General features: G+C 43.2%; 3 protein-coding genes and 1 non-coding gene across 4 annotated transcripts; 2 read left to right on the top strand and 2 right to left on the bottom strand.

Moving 5' to 3' along the window:
• Positions 1-286: 286 nt before the first annotated feature.
• On the bottom strand, positions 287-1,675 carry LOC131106327 (small ribosomal subunit protein eS26). The gene is made up of 4 exons (XM_058055271.2): positions 1,517-1,675; positions 639-816; positions 440-570; positions 287-367 (listed from the first exon to the last, which is right to left on the bottom strand). Exons 1-4 carry the CDS (start codon positions 1,517-1,519, stop codon positions 332-334), a joined length of 348 nt encoding a protein of 115 aa, XP_057911254.2. The 5' UTR covers positions 1,520-1,675; the 3' UTR covers positions 287-331.
• Positions 1,676-2,186: 511 nt separating this feature from the next.
• On the bottom strand, positions 2,187-6,541 carry fkbp11 (FKBP prolyl isomerase 11). Its single transcript, XM_058055228.2, has 6 exons — positions 6,197-6,541; positions 6,052-6,114; positions 3,562-3,649; positions 3,457-3,490; positions 3,288-3,358; positions 2,187-2,429 (listed from the first exon to the last, which is right to left on the bottom strand). Exons 1-6 carry the CDS (start codon positions 6,500-6,502, stop codon positions 2,221-2,223), a joined length of 771 nt encoding a protein of 256 aa, XP_057911211.2. The 5' UTR covers positions 6,503-6,541; the 3' UTR covers positions 2,187-2,220.
• Positions 6,542-7,301: 760 nt separating this feature from the next.
• Positions 7,302-13,471, top strand: LOC131106304 (ADP-ribosylation factor 3). Its single transcript, XM_058055229.2, has 5 exons — positions 7,302-7,416; positions 10,490-10,661; positions 10,723-10,833; positions 10,899-11,023; positions 12,412-13,471. The coding sequence occupies exons 2-5, from the start codon at positions 10,514-10,516 to the stop codon at positions 12,571-12,573; spliced, it is 546 nt and encodes a 181-aa protein (XP_057911212.1). The 5' UTR covers positions 7,302-7,416; positions 10,490-10,513; the 3' UTR covers positions 12,574-13,471.
• A 296-nt stretch (positions 13,472-13,767) lies between these two features.
• trnaf-gaa (transfer RNA phenylalanine (anticodon GAA)) lies at positions 13,768-13,840 on the top strand. Its single transcript has one exon. It is a non-coding gene; the product is annotated as a tRNA-Phe (tRNA).
• The last annotated feature ends 5,668 nt before the right edge of the window (positions 13,841-19,508 follow it).

The raw sequence follows: 19,508 nt of genomic DNA, 5'->3' as shown, positions 1-19,508 counted from the left end.
ACCGGCTTTGTAAAGTGCTCACCACCAGCCCCCCCCCCCCCAATCAAGATTGAATGCTGCTGCTAAGAGCCAAAGACAATTCCCTGCAGACCCCCACCCAACCTGTGCTGGCTTTAAGTGTTCCCTAAAAGTTGGTTTCAGTGTAATATTGCTTTGACGTCCATGCTAACTCTTAAATGTATGCATTTCCATACTACTGCAAGTTTTGTACTGTAAGGATTTACTCCAAATAAAATAAGTCTACAGCTGTGGTGTTTTTCTACAAGAGAAATGAAAGTCAGCAAGGTCAAGATTTTGTGAAGCATTTATTCCTCAAGTGTAGATGTGGGATCTACATGGGCTTTGGAGGAGCTCTCGGAGCGCCGGCCTAAAAACAGACAAAAAGTGTTGAGGCAATTCTTGTTGACCTCCAAGAGCAAGTGATGCGGGTGGGACTCACGTTGGGCCTGAACCTGGGCGGGGGGGTGCGATCTTTCCTGGCCTCGCAGGAGCGGTTCCTCACCACTTTGCTGTGGATGGCGCAGCTGACACAGTAGTGCAGCTTCACGTAGAGCTTGGGCAGGACGTACGCTGCACGGGACGCACACGCATCAGAGACACGGTTCGAACAACACGGGGCATTTGCACCATCCACTTACAGTCAAAGACGCTGGCCTCGGAGATGTCTCTCACGGCTGCAGCCTCCACGATGTTCCTGATGACAAACTTCTTGATGGCTTTGTCCTTGGGGACGCAGCGGGCGCAGTTGGTGCAGCGGATGGGCTGCACGTGCCCGCGGCCTTTCTTGGCACGACCGTTGTTCCTTCTCTTCTTGGTCTGGCGGGGAAAAGACGGCGGTGTTCAGTGGAGTACGGACAGAAAGCAAGGCAGTACTGACTCCAAAATCCTGTATTTCCCCATACATATTCATACATTCATTCGTACCAGTGTTGACCAGTGATGGGCAATGCCACTGATTTTGTTTAAGATCCAGTCAAATTCAATCTGGTATTGGAGATACCGAACCCATACTTTAAAATTAATTTAATTAGTCTAGTAACTTTCAAAAAATTGGTGCAATACATATTTTAAAGAATACAAGTCATGTATTTTGGTCACTAGCGTTCACACGATTTCAACTGTAGCTATGAAGCCGAAATGACTTATGACAAATATTACTTTTATCTTTTATCCATACATGTGGCTTAATACTTCGCACTGGTCTAAATATTAAATGAAATTTTCCCGTGAAAAAACAATAATGTAGGTCGTGTTAAGTCACTGAAGTTGACATAGTACGCTTCCCTGACAAGGCTAGCTAACAGGAACACATGTTAAGCTAGCTAGTATGCTAGCATGGAGGCCCGGACAAAACACGATTACAAAACGTTACAGTTGACTTTAAACGACAATACGGCGGATTACGAGCAGGCGTAGTGATTACACACGCAACGACTGGCTAAGATGGTGCCCCAATGTTAAAAAGATGCTGTTTTATTCCGTTTGTGGCCTACAACGGCCGTCGTGTTGCGCTCACCATGATGCACGGGAAGCTGGAAAGAGGACCGGAAGAGGTTGCACCGCGCAAAGTAGTGCAACCTCTTCCGCTGCGCTCGGGCTCGACGTTTTTTTCCAAACGTAAGACAAATGCATTGGTCTTTCTTCATTTACATTAGTGATATTATTATGCGATTTCATGCAGAAATAACTTATTTATTACATGCTGAAAAGGTATTTATTCCGTTTGGCGGAACGTTATGGCATGTGTGCGCATACGCGTATGCAGACGTGGTTGTATCACTCCGAGAATCAGGAGACAAAGTAGTGCTACTGATAATAATCGTCGCATTGTAGATAAATTGGCACACTACACCTATACATACATCATTTACATTCCAATTGTTATAGTGTTACATAACAACTCCAACATAAGCATGCTTGAGTATTTTATGTAAGAATTTCACGATGTGTGTGACCCAAGTCCAACTATGAATGGGACATGAATTGCAATAAAACTATTTTCGAGGTTTCTATCAGGGACAAACATACTGAATAGTTTGCAAATGAGCCGTTTTATATTGTGGGTTGGGTTTGGGGTTACGTGCTGCACAGGAGAAGTTTACTGAACTTCATGGAGCTCAGAGATCTGCTCTCCGTCGTCCCAGCTGCTGACGACACACGAAACATCCAACAGAAGACACATCAACGACTTTTTAAAAATTTATTAAATAGTTCTTTTCCTTATTTCTTCTTGCTCTTCTTGTCCTTTGCCTTCTTTCTGCCGGGTTTCTGGTCTTTGGCTTTGTTGTAGAGGTAGAGGCCCACCAGGCCCAGCAGGGTGGGCACCAGGGCCAAGCACAGCAAGGGGAACACGTCGTTCACCATCTTCTGCCAAGGCGTCTGCTGCGTCACTGAGATCACCTCCACCTCAAACTCCAGGGACGCGTCGCCTGGAGGACGACATCGTTAGTCAAACGACACGGACGCCTGATGATGCCTGATGATGCCTGGAGTGTGTGGGTGGTCCACAGACCTTCACGGCACTAGCAATGAAGAATGTTGTAACCAAGATGAACCATAATAATAATCATCATGAACCATAATGATCCAGGAATGATTAACATTGTGTTTTTAGTCAGACCACTTGGGGAAAGTAAAGTACAGGACGAGCTTCCACCAGATGGTAGAAAACCCCAAAGAATCCATCAAATGTAGGATGATTATTGTGTATTGTGTATTGTATACGACACATGGGGGGGTTGGGGGTGTGGTGCTCTTGGAGGAGGTCTGCTTGTCTATTTTTACATATTTCTTATTACCCTATTCATGGCCTTTAAGCACATGTACTGTACATGTACTGTACATACATGTACTGCATATATAAATGATTTTTTTTTTTAGCATTTTACAAAATGGGGGAAAAATGTACATAATCCGAGTGGCCTCTGGGATTAAGTTTGGACATCCCTGATTCCAGTTCCTTTCCAAACGGCATTGCATTCCAGTCATTTATCTGTGGCGGGCATCACGGCTCCTCCTTTGATGTTTGCCAACGACCTTTCACACACTTGTTGTTTCTCTGGGTCTCTCCAGGGCATGTGTGTGTGTGTGAGTGACAAGAAGAAAAACTCTGAGTCGCTTGGGAAGAAGGCCCTAGACGACACCTGTTGGTCTGAACCTGTAGACTGAACATCTGGTGAAGCATCTCGTGTTTATTTAGGAGGGAAAACACGGCCTTATCAGGTCAGTGCAGATACATGAGACTGTGTGTGTGTGTGTGTGCGTGTGTGTGTGTGTGTGTTCGCTACCTGGAATGGTAGGAGGGTAACCTTTTTTCCCATACGCAAGGTGAGACGGAATAGTGGCTTTAATTTTCTGCCTGAAACGAGAGGGAGGAAAGCGGACGTAGAACCTGAGCATGTGTAGACCGACTGGAATCCAGCATGAAGATAACATTGGTTTTGGGTTTCTACCAACCCTTCACACACGCCGATCAGGCTCTGCTCCAGACCTGAGAACAAGCACAACACGGATGACGTCACTCCCCAACGCAGACACCTGCATATGAAGCTTCTGATTTACCAGCGATGACCGTCCTTTTCCCCAGCTCCACCACAAGAGGCTCCCGGGACAGCGAGGAGTCGATCACCTTGCCGTCCATCAGTTGACCCTGCTCATGAAAAACACCACTGAGCTCCGTCCTCCAGGAACCCCCTCACGGTGGGAGGCCAGGTCCAAAAGGAGATTTTTCTCTAAATGTACCGTGATATTCTCGTAAATGGATGACTTTTATCATAAATGTACAACTTTATTGTCTTAAATTTAGGACTTTTTTCTGCATAAATTTAGGACTTTTTTTCCTCATAAACGTACGACTTTATTGTCATAAATTTAGGACTTTTTTTCCTCATAAACGTAAAACTTTATTGTCATAAATTTAGGACTTTTTTTCCTCATAAACGTACAACTTTATTGTCATAAATTTAGGACTTTTTTTCCTCATAAACGTACAACTTTATTGTCATAAATTTAGGACTTTTTTTCCTCATAAATGTACAACTTTATTGTCATAAATTTAGGACTTTTTTTCCTCATAAATGTAAAACTTTATTGTCATAAATTTAGGACTTTTTTTCCTCATAAACGTACAACTTTATTGTCATAAATTTAGGACTTTTTTTCCTCATAAATGTACAACTTTATTGTCATAAATTTAGGACTTTTTTTCCTCATAAACGTACAACTTTATTGTCATAAATTTAGGACTTTTTTTCCTCATAAACGTACAACTTTATTGTCATAAATTTAGGACTTTTTTTCCTCATAAACGTACAACTTTATTGTCATAAATTTAGGACTTTTTTTCCTCATAAACGTACAACTTTATTGTCATAAATTTAGGACTTTTTTTCCTCATAAACGTACAACTTTATTGTCATAAATTTAGGACTTTTTTTCCTCATAAACGTACAACTTTATTGTCATAAATTTAGGACTTTTTTTCCTCATAAATGTAAAACTTTATTGTCATAAATTTAGGACTTTTTTTCCTCATAAACGTACAACTTTATTGTCATAAATTTAGGACTTTTTTTCCTCATAAATGTAAAACTTTATTGTCATAAATTTAGGACTTTTTTTCTCATAAATGTACAACTTTATTGTCATAAATTTAGGACTTTTTTTCCTCATAAACGTACAACTTTATTGTCATAAATTTAGGACTTTTTTTCCTCATAAACATACAACTTTATTGTCCTAAATTTAGGACTTTTTTTCCTCATAAATGTAAAACTTTATTGTCATAAATTTAGGACTTTTTTTCCTCATAAATGTAAAACTTTATTGTCATAAATTTAGGACTTTTTTTCCTCATAAACGTAAAACTTTATTGTCATAAATTTAGGACTTTTTTTCCTCATAAACGTAAAACTTTATTGTCATAAATTTAGGACTTTTTTTCCTCATAAATGTAAAACTTTATTGTCATAAATTTAGGACTTTTTTTCCTCATAAACGTACAACTTTATTGTCATAAATTTAGGACTTTTTTTCCTCATAAATGTAAAACTTTATTGTCATAAATTTAGGACTTTTTTTCCTCATAAACGTACAACTTTATTGTCATAAATTTAGGACTTTTTTTCCTCATAAACGTACAACTTTATTGTCATAAATTTAGGACTTTTTTTCCTCATAAACGTACAACTTTATTGTCATAAATTTAGGACTTTTTTTCCTCATAAACGTACAACTTTATTGTCATAAATTTAGGACTTTTTTCCTCATAAACGTACAACTTTATTGTCATAAATTTAGGACTTTTTTTCCTCATAAATGTAAAACTTTATTGTCATAAATTTAGGACTTTTTTTCCTCATAAATGTACAACTTTATTGTCATAAATTTAGGACTTTTTTTCCTCATAAACGTACAACTTTATTGTCATAAATTTAGGACTTTTTTTCCTCATAAACGTACAACTTTATTGTCATAAATTTCGGACTTTTCCCATAAATTTATGACTTTACTCTTGTTAATTTATGACCTTTTTCTTGTCGTAAATTGATGACTTTTCTCCTTAAATGTTTTCCTAATTAAATGTACCACTTTATTCTCCTAATCTCAGACCCCCCCCGCCCCCCACGTGGCCCTAATACTGTCCTTGTGGGATGATTGGGATGCTACAAGATTTAGGGTCATTTGGGGGTCATTTCCAGGCTGCAGCTTTAATGGTAAAACTGAAAGAAATACTTGGATTAGAAGTGGGTGCCCACGCGTGGATTAGCTCAGGTATGGTTTTGACTGTCTTACGGGGGGGGGGGGGTGAGAAGAGCCACGGGAAGGATGCGGGTATCGACTGGAGCGCGCATGGAAGAATGGAAGGTCCACGGTGAGTTTGCGGCGTGACCGTGGCCGAGCAGCCGCAGTTCCCGCTGACGTGTTCCACGGCCGCTCCACGCCGACCGAGCTCACCGATCCATTAGCACTCGGTCGATAAAAGAAGCTAGCAGCACATTAGCACGCACGGCTCCTCGTCGGGACTGGGAATGGTGTCGTGGTGGGTCTTACCGTGTAGTGGATCTGCAACGTGTCCCCCACGCCGGAAAGTACCGAGCAAGTTTCGGGCTTGGCCTTAAGGAAGAGGAGTCCCGTTAAGTGTTGCGTTCGCTGCGTCGCCACGACGAGAAAGGCTGCATCGTCCACGCCAACTCACCAGGGTTTCTACCTGCAGCTCCTCCGCTGCATCGTCGTCGCCCCGCACTAAGCCGCCCGGAAAGGCTGCGAGAAGAAGAAGCAACAGCGGGAAAACAAGCCTGCCCTCCATTGGCAACTTGTGCGGACGGACGGCACTTTGGCGTTGGCCTCGCTTTCTCTTCAGGTTCAAAATGGCTGTGCTCCTTGCCAGCGCTGATGTGTTAAAGCCTGCGGCAGATAAGACGGACCTGGACCTGGACGTGGACCTTGGCCCCCGACACCTGGTCTCAATGGGACGAGCCGGCCTCCAACGTTCCGCCAACATCACACACCAGCAGTGACGCAGCAGGACGCCGGGGGGCGCTGTGGCGCGTTGTGGCGCGCTGTGGCGGCGGGACCTGCTTCCTCCACGCCACGTCAGCTGGCCGTGCTGGCGATACGATGCTGCAGATCTTGCTATCGATCCGATCCTATGCAAAGACGGGTCAGTATTGTCGATATCGAGACCCTTTGAGCATAAAAACCCGATTTTGCCTTTAATTTGCTGATCATATAATGGAAATAAATCCCAGGACGAGGAACAAAGTTATTTGTGATCTGGTTAACGATCCCCAAAGACAATAATAGTCTTACTTTTCGTTCACTGTTGAAAAAATCAAATAAATGCAGAAAATGTATGAAAACGACCATCCTGGATCTTCAAGTTTTCTCTATTTCTGTATCAGAACAGTTTGGCACTTTAAAAAGTAGTTATTCATTTGAATATTTGTATAATTATTGTATGTTATTTCATTATTTTAAACCCTGACTTATATTGAGGTTTACAATATTATTCGTATATTTTGAGATTTACAATATAGCCAAGTCAATACAGAACAAAATCAGATTAAATATGAAATGAAATAAAATAGTATTTTCAATAATTCATAATTAAATAAGGCAAATGAACTTTATTCCCAACTAAACGTGGATCCGTTTCCAAACGCTGTTAAAAATACCGTACATGTTCTAAAATGAACCATTAGCTCCATAAGCGTGCCTTCCTGGTGTCGATCATGTCTACTCTCGCGAGACCCTGCTCTTTGGTTGCACCCTTGGGGAAACCTCGCGAGACGTGGACTATGGAGCGAGCGAGAGAGAGAGAGAAAGAGAGAGAGAGGTAGAGGTAGAAGTAGAGGTAAGCGGTGACTCCTTCACACTACTGGCACCCCCGACCGAACACCCCCGGTGAATACCCACGTAAGTCGCCCCTTTTGCGTCCCGTGTGTTCGGCACCTTTGTTAGCCGGGATGGAGACGCTGTGCCGCGGCGTTGTGACAGCAGGATGCCCGCGGAGGAGGAAGAGAAGAGCGAATGAACGGAGGGTTGGGGAAGGAGGGAAGGAGGGAAGGAGGGAAGGAGACACCTAGCTAGCAACCGTCACGTCTCATCGATTAAAGGGGATGTGAGCGTGGATGCATCGGCACTTGATTAGGGGGCGTTCAAGATGCGGTCCGTCGTTGATATGAAGCAGGAGCGACGTTCAGGGTTAACTGCGACAGGTTAGCCGGAATGTTAACGAATGTAGCATCGGTGGCTAACGTGGCTAGCCCGGGTCACGGGAGTCGCACGGTGGGTGGTCACGTGACCGACTTGCCGTGGCCGTGCCGTGAAAACGGAACCAAAGTGAAACTTGTGAAGATGAGCGGGAGAGCACGAGAGGGGATGATGGCGGGGTGATGCTACCTTCAGGACCATGGACAGGGCTGCCGCTAGCTAGCATCCAAATGTTAGCTTTCATACATCGACTGATATCGGATCGGTTTGGTATCGGCGTCTTTAATGTCTTTAATGTCCATGCTCGTCCAAACGCTCCGGTGGTCCCCACGCATTTCATTTGTGTCGGCCTGTCACAAATTCACCTCTCTCATAAACCATAAACCATAAAGCATAAACCATAAACCATAAACCATAAAGCATAAACCATAAACCATAAACCATAAACCATAAACCATAAAGCATAAACATAGCTTGGCGTTGCAGCACCAGCGGTGTCACAAGGACTCGTGCCGCAACATCACGCCAGATTAAAAAGTGATTCCTCGTTCAGTTTCAACCGTCTAATAATAATACAAAATGAATCACACAATGAAAATGAACTGGATCATATTATTTTCTCTTATCATGTCTACTATATTGGGTAATAGGAGTGTAAAGGTGGCTATAGGGGTGTTATTTCATGTCGAGAGGTCTCTAATAATGTTGAAAAGCATATTTAGAAGGTCATTAATGTCTTTTTTTCTCTTATCATGTCTACTATATTGGGTAATAGGAGTGTAAAGGTGGCTATAGGGGTGTTATTTCATGTCAAGAGGTCTCTAATAATGTTGAAAAGCATATTTAGAAGGTCGTTATTGTCATTTTTTTCTTTTTGTGTGCACTATATTGGGTAATAGGAGTGTAAAGGTGGCTATAGGGGTGTTATTTCATGTCAAGAGGTCTCTAATAATGTTGAAAAGCATATTTAGAAGGTCATTAATGTCTTTTTTTCCCTCATTTATGTGTTATATATTGGGTAATTGGAGTGTAAAGGTGGCTATAGGGGTGCTATTTCATGTCGAGAGGTCTCTAATAATGTTGAAAAGCATATTTAGAAGGTCATTAATGTCTTTTCCCCCCTCTTTTTATGTGTTATATATTGGGTAATAGGAGTGTAAAGGTGGCTATAGGGGTGTCGGCCTGTCACAAATTCACCTCTCTCATAAACCATAAACCATAAACCATAAACCATAAAGCATAAACCATAAACCATAAACCATAAACCATAAACCATAAACCATAAACATAGCTTGGCGTTGCAGCACCAGCGGTGTCACAAGGACTCGTGCCGCAACATCACACCAGATTAAAAAGTGATTCCTCGTTCAGTTAATAATAATGATAATTCATGATAATAATACAAAATGAATCACACAATGAAAATGAACTGGATCATATTATTTTCTCTTATCATGTCTACTATATTGGGTAATAGGAGTGTAAAGGTGGCTATAGGGGTGTTATTTCATGTCGAGAGGTCTCTAATAATGTTGAAAAGCATATTTAGAAGGTCATTAATGTCTTTTCCCCCCTCTTTTTATGTGTTATATATTGGGTAATAGGAGTGTAAAGGTGGCTATAGGGGTGTTATTTCATGTCGAGAGGTCTCTAATAATGTTGAAAAGCATATTTAGAAGGTCGTTAATGTCATTTTTTTCTTTTTGTGTGCACTATATTGGGTAATAGGAGTGTAAAGGTGACTATAGGGGTGTTATTTCAGGTTGAGAGCTCTCGTTTGTAGTTTCTTTTAAATGTCACAAACAAGACCAGACGGAGCCACTTGTGAGCGCTCTGAGATGGTGAGGGGGTCCACAGTGAGTTAGAGCCAGTGTAAGACAGCCCCCAGTTTTTGGCCTCACAGCTAGGAGACCCGAGTTCAATTCCACCCTCGGCCATCTCTGTGTGGAGTTTGCATGTTCTCCCCGTGCATGCGTGGGTTTTCTCCGGGTTCTCCGGTTTCCTCTCCCATTGCAAAATACCTATATATTTGTCTGTATGTGCCCTGTGATTGGCTGGCCACCAGTCCAGGGTGCACCCTGCCTCTTGCCCCCACGACCCTGGTGAGGATAAGCGGTAGAAAATGAATGTTTCTTGGCAAGCATTAAGATTTAGCTTTGCTTGGCGGTCCCTGAACGGCAGTGCTGTAAAACCGTGTGAGGGAAGCTTCCTGTTGTTGCTGACTTTGTCCACAGGAGGCACAGTACGGTTTGTGTTGAGGAACCAACAGGCCCTTTTCATGTCAGATTTTCCGAGCCGGGACGTGGAATGTAGGACGTTCATCAGGAGTGATGAGGGCATTGGCATCCAGTCCGGCTCATGTTTGAGGGACGGTTGTGAACAGATTGTGCTGCAGCCCGCAGTCATGGCATCGACACGCTCCTCTTCCACTCCTCACTGGGGTGATAATGACCGTGGGCGGCGTGGAACGTCTTGCCTGCCTTAGTCATCAGCGCTTTGCCGGAGCACGTGTACTACTACACCATCCACTGACTGAGAGGGCTAGTGACTGTTTCCCACAGGACTGCCATCTATTTGTGGGAGGAGGCTGAGGACGATGACAGCCGACTGAGTGCGTTAGAATGCGTTTATGGGACAGCGTAAACGGCTAGCGCCATATTTATTTCATTGGCCTTGTCGTTGCGTTCAATAAGAAATGTAACTGTCGTATTTCATTTGTTTGCGAGTGTGCACATGCACATTTTTTCAGCCCTTTGTGACAAATCCTTCCATCCAGAGTCTCCAGAAGCATCCGTGAGCCATGGGAAACATTTTTGGGAATTTGCTGAAGAGCCTGATAGGGAAAAAGGAGATGAGGATCCTCATGGTGGGGCTGGATGCGGCAGGGAAAACCACAATCCTCTACAAGCTGAAACTCGGGGAAATAGTCACCACAATCCCAACCATCGGTACGTGCGCTCGTGCCCGCTGCGGTGGCCAAACGGCCTCACGGCTTTGCTTTGTTCCCAGGCTTCAATGTGGAGACCGTGGAGTACAAGAACATCAGCTTCACCGTGTGGGACGTGGGCGGGCAGGACAAGATCCGTCCCCTCTGGAGACATTACTTTCAAAACACGCAGGGTGAGCTGAACGAACACGGACATGCTCGGAAACACTCGTCCTTTTCCTCATCCTCTGTTCCCCAGGTTTAATCTTTGTGGTGGACAGCAACGACCGAGAGCGCGTCAACGAGGCGAGAGAGGAGCTGATGAGGATGCTGGCTGAGGATGAACTGAGAGATGCGGTGCTTCTCGTCTTTGCTAACAAACAGGCAGGAAACACGTCTGAATACGCACACACACACCGCCCCCCCCCCTACATGCACAACACACGCCGCAGGGGGGGCATTCTCTGCAAATGTGCAAAGGAATTGTTGCAGGGAGGCAGAGAGCACCGAGTCAGCCTGAAGGCACCAGCGAAAAAGACGAGATTAGATGGAAACGTGACGAGATTTCTCATTCAGAAAAAAACTCCATCCATGGATGGATGGATGGATGGACGGACGAACGGACAGGTGGATGGATGGGTGCACGGATGGGTGGATGGATGGTTGAATAGATGGATGGATGATTGATTGATTGATTGATCTCTCGGCTCCAAACAGTTAGGAAGCACCAGTTTCAGCACCTCGGCCCTTTTTTCCCCCAGAAGAGAGGGTACAGCTGGAGGAGTAGGGGTGTCACCCCCGGAGACGAGTAATCAGACACGGTGGCAACAGACTCACTTGGCACCAACAGTAAAGATGTCACAAGATCTCGTGATTAAAACGTGACAAGATTTCTTGTTGAAGCGCTAATCAGCAGGCTTGGGACCATCATCCATTCATTCATTAAAATATGTTGGCATATACAGTAAAGTCTGGTTATATCGATATCGGTTATAATGAATTACTACTTATTACGATACTATTTTCATTTCCCAACAAATTTCTAGTCTTTTATGATATAATTAGTTCCATTAGTACGATACCCGGTTATTATGATAATCCGGTTACTACGATGCCCTTTTCATCTCCCGCCAGCCAATTTGGTCTGCTTATATCGATACAAAAGCAGCTTAAATCAATCTTTGCTTAAGGATTTCAATACCAAAAAAGAACACGGCCAACGGCTGCTTCCAGTCAACTTTATTTTTCACACTTCCACCACCAGAGTGCAGCACACACAGCGGAAAACACCTGTCCCTCGCGCCTACCCCTCCGGGTGGCAACACCTTCCCTATCGATAGTTCCGGGGTGAATTATGTCCCGGTAACCGGTAATCACTACCGCGTAAGTTTATTTTTATTTACTGTAGTACAAAATGTATTGTAGTACAAAAGCATGCTAGATACGCAATCCATGAACTCAAGGAGAAAATTACATGCCATATCAAAGATCCGCCCACTTTTAATGCAGTTCGGCGCAGGATCGGATATATGGATAGTCCGGTTATATCGGTATTTTTTCCGACTCCCGAGAATATCGATATAACGAGACTTTACTGTATTTCAAAGAGTAATGTTCAAATCTCACTTGAGTATGTCACCCTCAGAGACACTGCCCTTGTGGTGTAATGGTCCAGCTGCCGCTCAGTTGATGTTCCATCATGCACTAAAAACAGCGTCTTCCCAGAAGGGTCACCGACAACGCCACTGATCAAAGTGTTCCCTCGTCGACAGGACCTCCCCAACGCCATGAACGCCGCTGAGATCACAGACAAGCTGGGCCTCCACTCCCTGCGCCACCGCAACTGGTACATCCAGGCCACCTGCGCTACCAGCGGCGACGGCCTCTACGAAGGCCTGGACTGGCTGGCCAATCAGCTCAAGAACAAGAAGTAGGAGGGCCGGGAATCCCGCAGCCACGACCGTTTCACGTTTGGGGGGACTGAAGGAGATTTTTCAGCTTTTAGTTCCAGTCTGAAGCTTCCTAATTGTCTGAGCCCGGTTTTAAACACACACACACACACACACACACACTCTGGCACGCGCTTCTGCTTGTGTCCACCTCTGGTCTTTAGGCGCGGCGTACGGCATGTCTGTCAGATCATGTGACTCCACCACAACAGCAGCGCAGCCAAGTCATCTTGGTGTTCATTCACTTTGTGTCACGTGTCGGACGAGTCGCAGCCTCTTGAACTCTGTGTTTATTGAATGTGAATATTGTCCGTGGCTGTAAGTATTTAAGTATTTATTTGTCCTTTTATGGAAGAAGAAAGCAGGGTATGGGGCAAATATCAATCTGTGGCGGGCGGGCGGGCGGGCACAAGGTCCAAGGACCGATACCAGCAGGCTTCTCTGTCAGTGACTCCATACGACTATTTATGCTCTTAAGTGTTCTATTCCACACCATGTTACATCATCACTTTGGGTTTCGTGGCCTTATACAGTATTTAGTGATGTAAAATAAAAAACACTGAAAATAGATTTGCTTGTGAATATTTCTAATAAGGCTTTGTGTTGCTGTATTGGGTTTCTGCCTTGTATATTGTATACTCCATGCATATTCAGTGGTAGCTTTCCTCCGTACGGCTGCGGCGGTGGGAAAAAGACGCTAAATAAATGTAGAATGTCCGTAAAGCCAATGGGAGGTGGGGGTGGAAGGAAGCGGTTGACTGTAGCATTCCAATTCCTTGGAGATGACCACGTTCCCAAGCTGAATGCATGGAGACGCCTGTATGTGATGGTCAGCCCCTGCTGTGTTGACAATAAACCCCTTTTATGTACGACGCAGGCGTCATGTGACTTGGCATCCTTGGGACAAACAACCAATCACATCCATGGACAATGTAGAGTCACCATAAAGCTAAGCTAGTATGTTTTTGGAATGTGGGAGGAAACCGGAGTACTCGGAAAAAACCCACGCATGCACGGGGAGACCATGATTTGGAGCCCCAAATCCGGAAATGTACTAAAAAGCCGACCAATCACCGGCGTCGCAGATGACACGAGGTTTCGTCACGTTCACAGCACCAGAACTTTATTTGTCTGAACATTAGCTAGTTATTGGTTATTAGATTAGCTTCTCCTACACGTGCCGAAATAGCTCAGTTGGGAGAGCGTTAGACTGAAGATCTAAAGGTCCCTGGTTCGATCCCGGGTTTCGGCAGTACAGTCGTCGGGTGACATTTTACTCTTTGCCGCACTAAGTAACCCAGTTCCATACGAAGTCGTTCTTGGATTACCGTAACTGAATGAATGTTGCGCACACCGAAATGCGGGTGCACATCTCAACCAACCCAGGCAGCCAAACACTGGCTTCCCCCGCCTTCGTCGTGCTCATCCAATCAACACTCAGAACTCCGCCAGGATGCATTCATGGTCTCATAAAAAGTTGGAATTCTTATCTCACTCCAAAGACGTGCATTTCCCCACTCGGGTGTTAAAAATGTTCGAGCATTGCAAAGGGAGCCACAACAAAGAGGCTGAAGCGCCGAATGCGGCTCAGGACCTGCGACTTGCTGACCCCTGCCCTAAAAGATTGGCTACCAGTATTACATGCAGTCTGAGTAGCTGAGTTAGCTGAATAGCTTGCTAAGCTAGGCTTTTGCTACCTTAGTAGTAGTATTTTTATAGTTAATTTTAAGGCGACATTAGTTCCCGAGTAAAAACGTTGTGGACAATGACAGGTTTGAGTGATGGCGGCCATTGCAAACTTGTTTGAAATAATACATTAGGATAATCATGAATATGTTTTTATTATACTTTGAAGTTCCTACAAGTCAATTTGTATTTAAAAATACATTTGCAGCACAGTCCGGTCGTTTATTCCTACCAGTTGCATAGAAATCAGTTCCAGGGAGTCATCACCAGGGGGCGACCTTGTCCACCAACCCGGTGAAACATCAGCCTCTTCTTCCGAGTAAACAACTTGGTGGAGTTCATGTCAGGGCAGGAAAGACTCAGCAACAAAAAACAGCTCTAACTTGAAAGTAACATTTTTCATATGGCAAGAAAATAAGAACATTCATTGGCTTAGCATGGAAACGTCAGTCACATGTTCCAGCTGATCTACCGCCATCATATGGATCTTCTTCACCTTTGCCTCCGCGGCTGCTCTCACATCCTGTTTTTCCCGTGTGTGAAGGAGTAAAGGCGCCACTCCTTAGTTTATTTATACACACCTTTTGAACCGGGTGCACCCTGAACGTGACACGTGAGTTGTTTATTTCATGTTTATGTTTGTCACGTTGCCACCACCAGGGCTCCAACAAAAGCACAAGGTGCTCACAGCAAATACGCTCAGTTGAAAGACGCTTGAATTGATGGCCACACCGCGGCTTAGAAGGATGTGTTCAAGGTCCGCTATGACGTAAGGCTCAGCAATCACTAATACTGTCTCTGGAGCAGTGCTCCTCAAATGGGGGCAGACCCCCCTGGGGGGGCTGTGAGAAGCAGGGTGGAACCTCGGTTAGCGTGTTATAGGGTAGCAACGATGACTGGAATAATTGTACTCTCGTCATGCCCTCATTTTGCCAAAAGGGTATAAATACATGTTTGGGACGAGGCCTCGGGTATAAATAACGATACACTTCCTGTATCTGCCCCCCCCACCCCCACCCCCCAGAGTAGGCTTCCTCTTTTCGGAGTGTGGTCCTACGTAAACTACGGTGGCACGTGCTGCTCTCGCTTCCTCTCCAGCCGAGCTTGGAAGAAGGCCCCATCAGCCCCCCATCAGCCCCCTTCCACTGGCCTCCACGTGTCATGTGACCTCAGAGGCCTAGAGGAAGGAGGACTTCCTGTGGGCCTCTGAGGACTCAACTCTTCAGTCCTCGTCATGTCATCATGAGCAACTTATTTATATATACTTTTATAATACACTTCCATATCATTATAAAAGCATATATCAAGTACAAATCAAATGATTAAATAAACTAACACTCGTTAGTCAACATCATGTGATTGAGTCATGTGATTGAGTCATGTGATTCCGTGCACCCAATCAGGGTTTCATCTCTCCATCACATGATGCCCGGAAAGCGCCTGGCGTGAATGTCGCTGACTGCCCCCTACAGCAGTGGAGTGGAACACAGGCCGCCCACTCACATGATGCATTTTAGCCCAGCTGTCAATCATCTCACAACACAGACAGTAATCCCTAACATGGGATACTCTGGACATGGAACCCGTGCCAAGATAAAACTCCTCTCTGAACCCCAGACATCACTTCCTGTTGGAGGCCCCACAACACACAAGCAGGAGTCTCATTTATTGTATTATTTTCACCTATTATGTCTACCATATTGGCTGATAGGAGTGTAAAGGTGACTATAGGGCTGCTATTTCATGTCTAGAGGGCTCTAATCCTGTTAGAACCCAGTTTTCTATATCTTATGTCTTATTTTCACCTATTATGTCTGCTATGTTGGCTAATAGGAGTGTAAAGGTGACTATAGGGCTGCTATTTCATGTCTAAAGGGCTCTAATCATGTTAGAACCAAGTTGTCTTATGTTTTATTTTCTCTTATGATGTCTGCTGTGTTGGGTAATAGGAGTGTAAAGGTGACTATAGGGCTGCTATTTCATGTCCAGAGGGCTCTAATTATGTTAGAACCCAGTTTTTTATGTCTTATGTCTTATTTTCACCTATTATGTCTGCTATGTTGGCTAATAGGACTTTAAAGGTGACTATAGGGCTGTCATTTCATGTCTAAAGGGCTCTAATCATGTTAGAACCAAGTTGTCTTATGTTTTATTTTCTCTTATGATGTCTGCTATGTTGGGTAATAGGAGTGTAAAGGTGACTATAGGGCTGCTATTTCATGTCCAGAGGGCTCTAATCCTGTTAGAACCCAGTTTTCTATATCTTATGTCTTATTTTCACCTACTTTGTCTGCTATGTTGGCTAATAGGACTTTAAAGGTGACTATAGGGCTGTTATTTCATGTCTAAAGGGCTCTAATCATGTTAGAACCAAGTTGTCTTATGTTTTATTTTCTCTTATGATGTCTGCTATGTTGGGTAATAGGAGTGTAAAGGTGACTATAGGGCTGCTATTTCATGTCCAGAGGGCTCTAATCATGTTAAAACCAAGATGTCACTGCCCCCCCATAGGAGGGGCAGTGACCGCGGCTTCCTGGCAGGGTGTTGGTCTGCCACCTCAGCGCTGTCAGGAGATGAATGAGGTCCTACTGACTTCCTCTGCTGCCCGGCAGTCCCACCTCCCTTCTGCTCCATCCCGACTCTGTCCTCCTTTTGTCTGATCCCTTTCTTGATCTCCTGGATTTAGAGTCGCTTGTCATGGCGGCGGGCGGCAGGGCGGAGGTTACGCAACCGGCGGATTATTTCATGGGGCAAATTGGATGGGACAGGCCCCATAGAGACCACAGACCCCGGTGGGTGTGGGTGGGTGGGGGTCGGGGGGTTGTCAGGCACGTTCCCACAGCCTTCTTGGAGTTTGAGGTGCCAGACATGAAGTCATGGTGGTATCCATTTTGACTATTTTCAATGTTAGCCTTTCCTGCTTGGGCACATTAACGTGATATACGTAGCATGCTGTTAGCATGCTGTTAGCATGCTAACAGCATGCTTCCTTGAGGAAGATGGTATTTGGATTTACCTTAATAATATTCTCATCTACATCTTGAGTTGCTGTTGGGTGTACAATTTCTTTTGACAAGTCATGGCCCATATTCACAAAATAGTTGTTAAAGCCATTTGTAATTTCATTAGCTTTGGTTATATGTGGCTGATTCTCTTTAGTAAAGTAATTAGGATAATATAATTTAGTAACTCCTTTTTTAATAATAGTATTAAGCACTTTCCATAAACTCTGTGTGTCATTTTTGTGCTCTTCTAATTGTCTATGATAGTAATCCTTCTTATTGGTTCTCAATATGCTAATTAATTTATTTTTATATTTTTTATATTTATTCTCAGCTTCCTTTGTTCTTGACTGCAGAAACTGTTTGTAAAGTAGGTTTTTCTTTTTACACGCATTTTCCAAACCCCTTGTCATCCAAGGCTTTTCACATTGTATTTTCTTCTTTTTTGTTGTAATGGGACAATGTTTATCATATAATTTGGTAAAAGTTGCCAGAAATTCTTCGTATGCTTTATTAGGGTCATTGTTTGAGTAAATACCTGTCCATCTTTGCTCTTTTAAGTCCTTCTTAAGTGCTTCTATGGATTCAGTTGTTCTATATCTTATGTTGTAGGTATCAGAGTTTGCCTGTGTTTGGGTGTCATATGAACATTGTACTGTTATGAATACAGGTAAATGGTCACTGATGTCATTAAGAAGAAGTCCACTTACTATTTTTTTCTCCATTGCATTGGTAAATATATTATCTATTAGTGTTGCAGTGTCTGTTGTTATTCTACTAGGTTTTAATATGGTAGGAAATAAATTTACACTGTACAGTGATTCAATATAGCTTTTTGTCTTATTGTGTTTATGTGGGTTTAATAGATCTATGTTAAAGTCACCACAGACAATTACCATTTTTCTATCATTCATCTTATGATACATTTCAATAAGTTTATCATTAAATACATCTATACAAGATCCTGGTGTTCTGTAGATGCAACTTATTATTATGTTACTGGTTTTCCCCATATCTATTTCTATTGTGACACATTCCATGATGTTTTCTATTTGCACTGACATATGCTCAATTTTTTTATACTTTAAATCACTGCTCACAAATAGGGCAACTCCTCCTCCCTTCTTATTGCTCCGATTTGTGGTAAATAATTCATACCCATCTAAACTAACATCAGCTTCTTTCTCACTGTCCAACCAAGTCTCTGATATTGCAATCACGTTAAAGGTAGGAATTTGTTTTAAATAGTCCCTGATTTTGGTGAAGTTTCTACTCAAACTTCTGCTGTTGAAGTGTATGACTGAAAAGGTTCCATCCATTAATTTTTTTTCTGTAAATGTCTCATCTGTGTAGTAGTCACAGCTACAGTTAATTGTGTTATAATGATGATTTTCTGAATCAATACTATTGTCTATATCATACATCTTGTGTTCAGTGTATGCAAAAGTTTCCAAATTCAGCTGTTCTAAATCATGATGTTCACTGCTCACGCTGTCTGCCACAGTCTCAATCAGTCCATCATCGTCTAAATCACTGAAGGGAAGTCTATATTCATTGTTCAGTTCCATTATTGGCATCATAGTGTATCATATAAACACAGTTATAATTTGGGATAAATGCACTTTTGTTCATACCCTCATTTACCTCATATATTTCACTCATAATATCAATATCTATATTTATATATGCATCCATGTTCTAATATATGCCCATTTTCTATATCCCACCACAACATATTGTCCATAGCCTGTCTTTCAATCAATTATAACAACAATTGTTCATTTCCTTCTTCTAAGTTGTTCAAGGTCTTTCAAGTCTCTTATCATCCTCGGCTGTGACCCTTCTTGTTCTCTTATCCATATGTTGCCATTTCTGGTCCATGTTGCGAAAATGCTTTTTTGTTTTCTTAGTATCCTTGCCTCTCGTGCAATGTCCCCATTTTTCTTTGTCAAGTGCTCATTTAAGTATACATTTGTACCTTTAAGTTTCTTTGCTTGCATTAACAGTTCATTCCTATGCTTTCTACTGATAAATCTTATGATGATAGCCGGTTTCTCCTTCTCTGTCTTTCTGGGTAATACGTGACAGATAGATATATCAGCACTTTGAATGCTTATGTTCTTACTGTGCAGAAATCCCACTACTTGTTGCTCCAGTGTCAGTAGTTCTTCCCGTGGTGCATCTTCTGTTGTCTCCAAGTTAGCTGTAGCTCGTGCGTAAGTTCGGTGTCGC

This window comes from Doryrhamphus excisus, linkage group LG18 (assembly GCF_037039965.1).
Source record: "Doryrhamphus excisus strain RoL-2023G ecotype Guam linkage group LG18, RoL_Dexc_Guam_v1.1, whole genome shotgun sequence".
Taxonomy (NCBI): Eukaryota; Metazoa; Chordata; class Actinopteri; order Syngnathiformes; family Syngnathidae; genus Doryrhamphus; species Doryrhamphus excisus.
The sequence above is the reverse complement of the archived record's forward strand: the minus strand, read 5'-3'. Positions and strand labels throughout refer to the sequence as shown.

What these genes read in the sequence shown, in the direction of transcription:
- LOC131106327 (XM_058055271.2), bottom strand. An exon ending in CGAGGCCAGCGTCTTTGACT is followed by an intron (nt 571 to 638) that starts GTAAGTGGATGG and finishes CGTCCCGTGCAG; the next exon opens with CGTACGTCCTGCCCAAGCTC. An exon ending in CGCCCAGGTTCAGGCCCAAC is followed by an intron (nt 368 to 439) that starts GTGAGTCCCACC and finishes GTCTGTTTTTAG; the next exon opens with GCCGGCGCTCCGAGAGCTCC.
- fkbp11 (XM_058055228.2), bottom strand. Translation starts at nt 6,502, where the DNA reads ATGTTGGCGGAACGTTGGAGGCCGGCTCGTCCCATTGAGACCAGGTGT. An exon ending in CGTTGCAGATCCACTACACG is followed by an intron (nt 3,650 to 6,051) that starts GTAAGACCCACC and finishes TTTCATGAGCAG; the next exon opens with GGTCAACTGATGGACGGCAA. An exon ending in CTGATCGGCGTGTGTGAAGG is followed by an intron (nt 3,359 to 3,456) that starts GTTGGTAGAAAC and finishes CTCTCGTTTCAG; the next exon opens with GCAGAAAATTAAAGCCACTA.
- LOC131106304 (XM_058055229.2), top strand. Translation starts at nt 10,514, where the DNA reads ATGGGAAACATTTTTGGGAATTTGCTGAAGAGCCTGATAGGGAAAAAG. An exon ending in TTACTTTCAAAACACGCAGG is followed by an intron (nt 10,834 to 10,898) that starts GTGAGCTGAACG and finishes TCTGTTCCCCAG; the next exon opens with GTTTAATCTTTGTGGTGGAC. An exon ending in TCGTCTTTGCTAACAAACAG is followed by an intron (nt 11,024 to 12,411) that starts GCAGGAAACACG and finishes CCTCGTCGACAG; the next exon opens with GACCTCCCCAACGCCATGAA.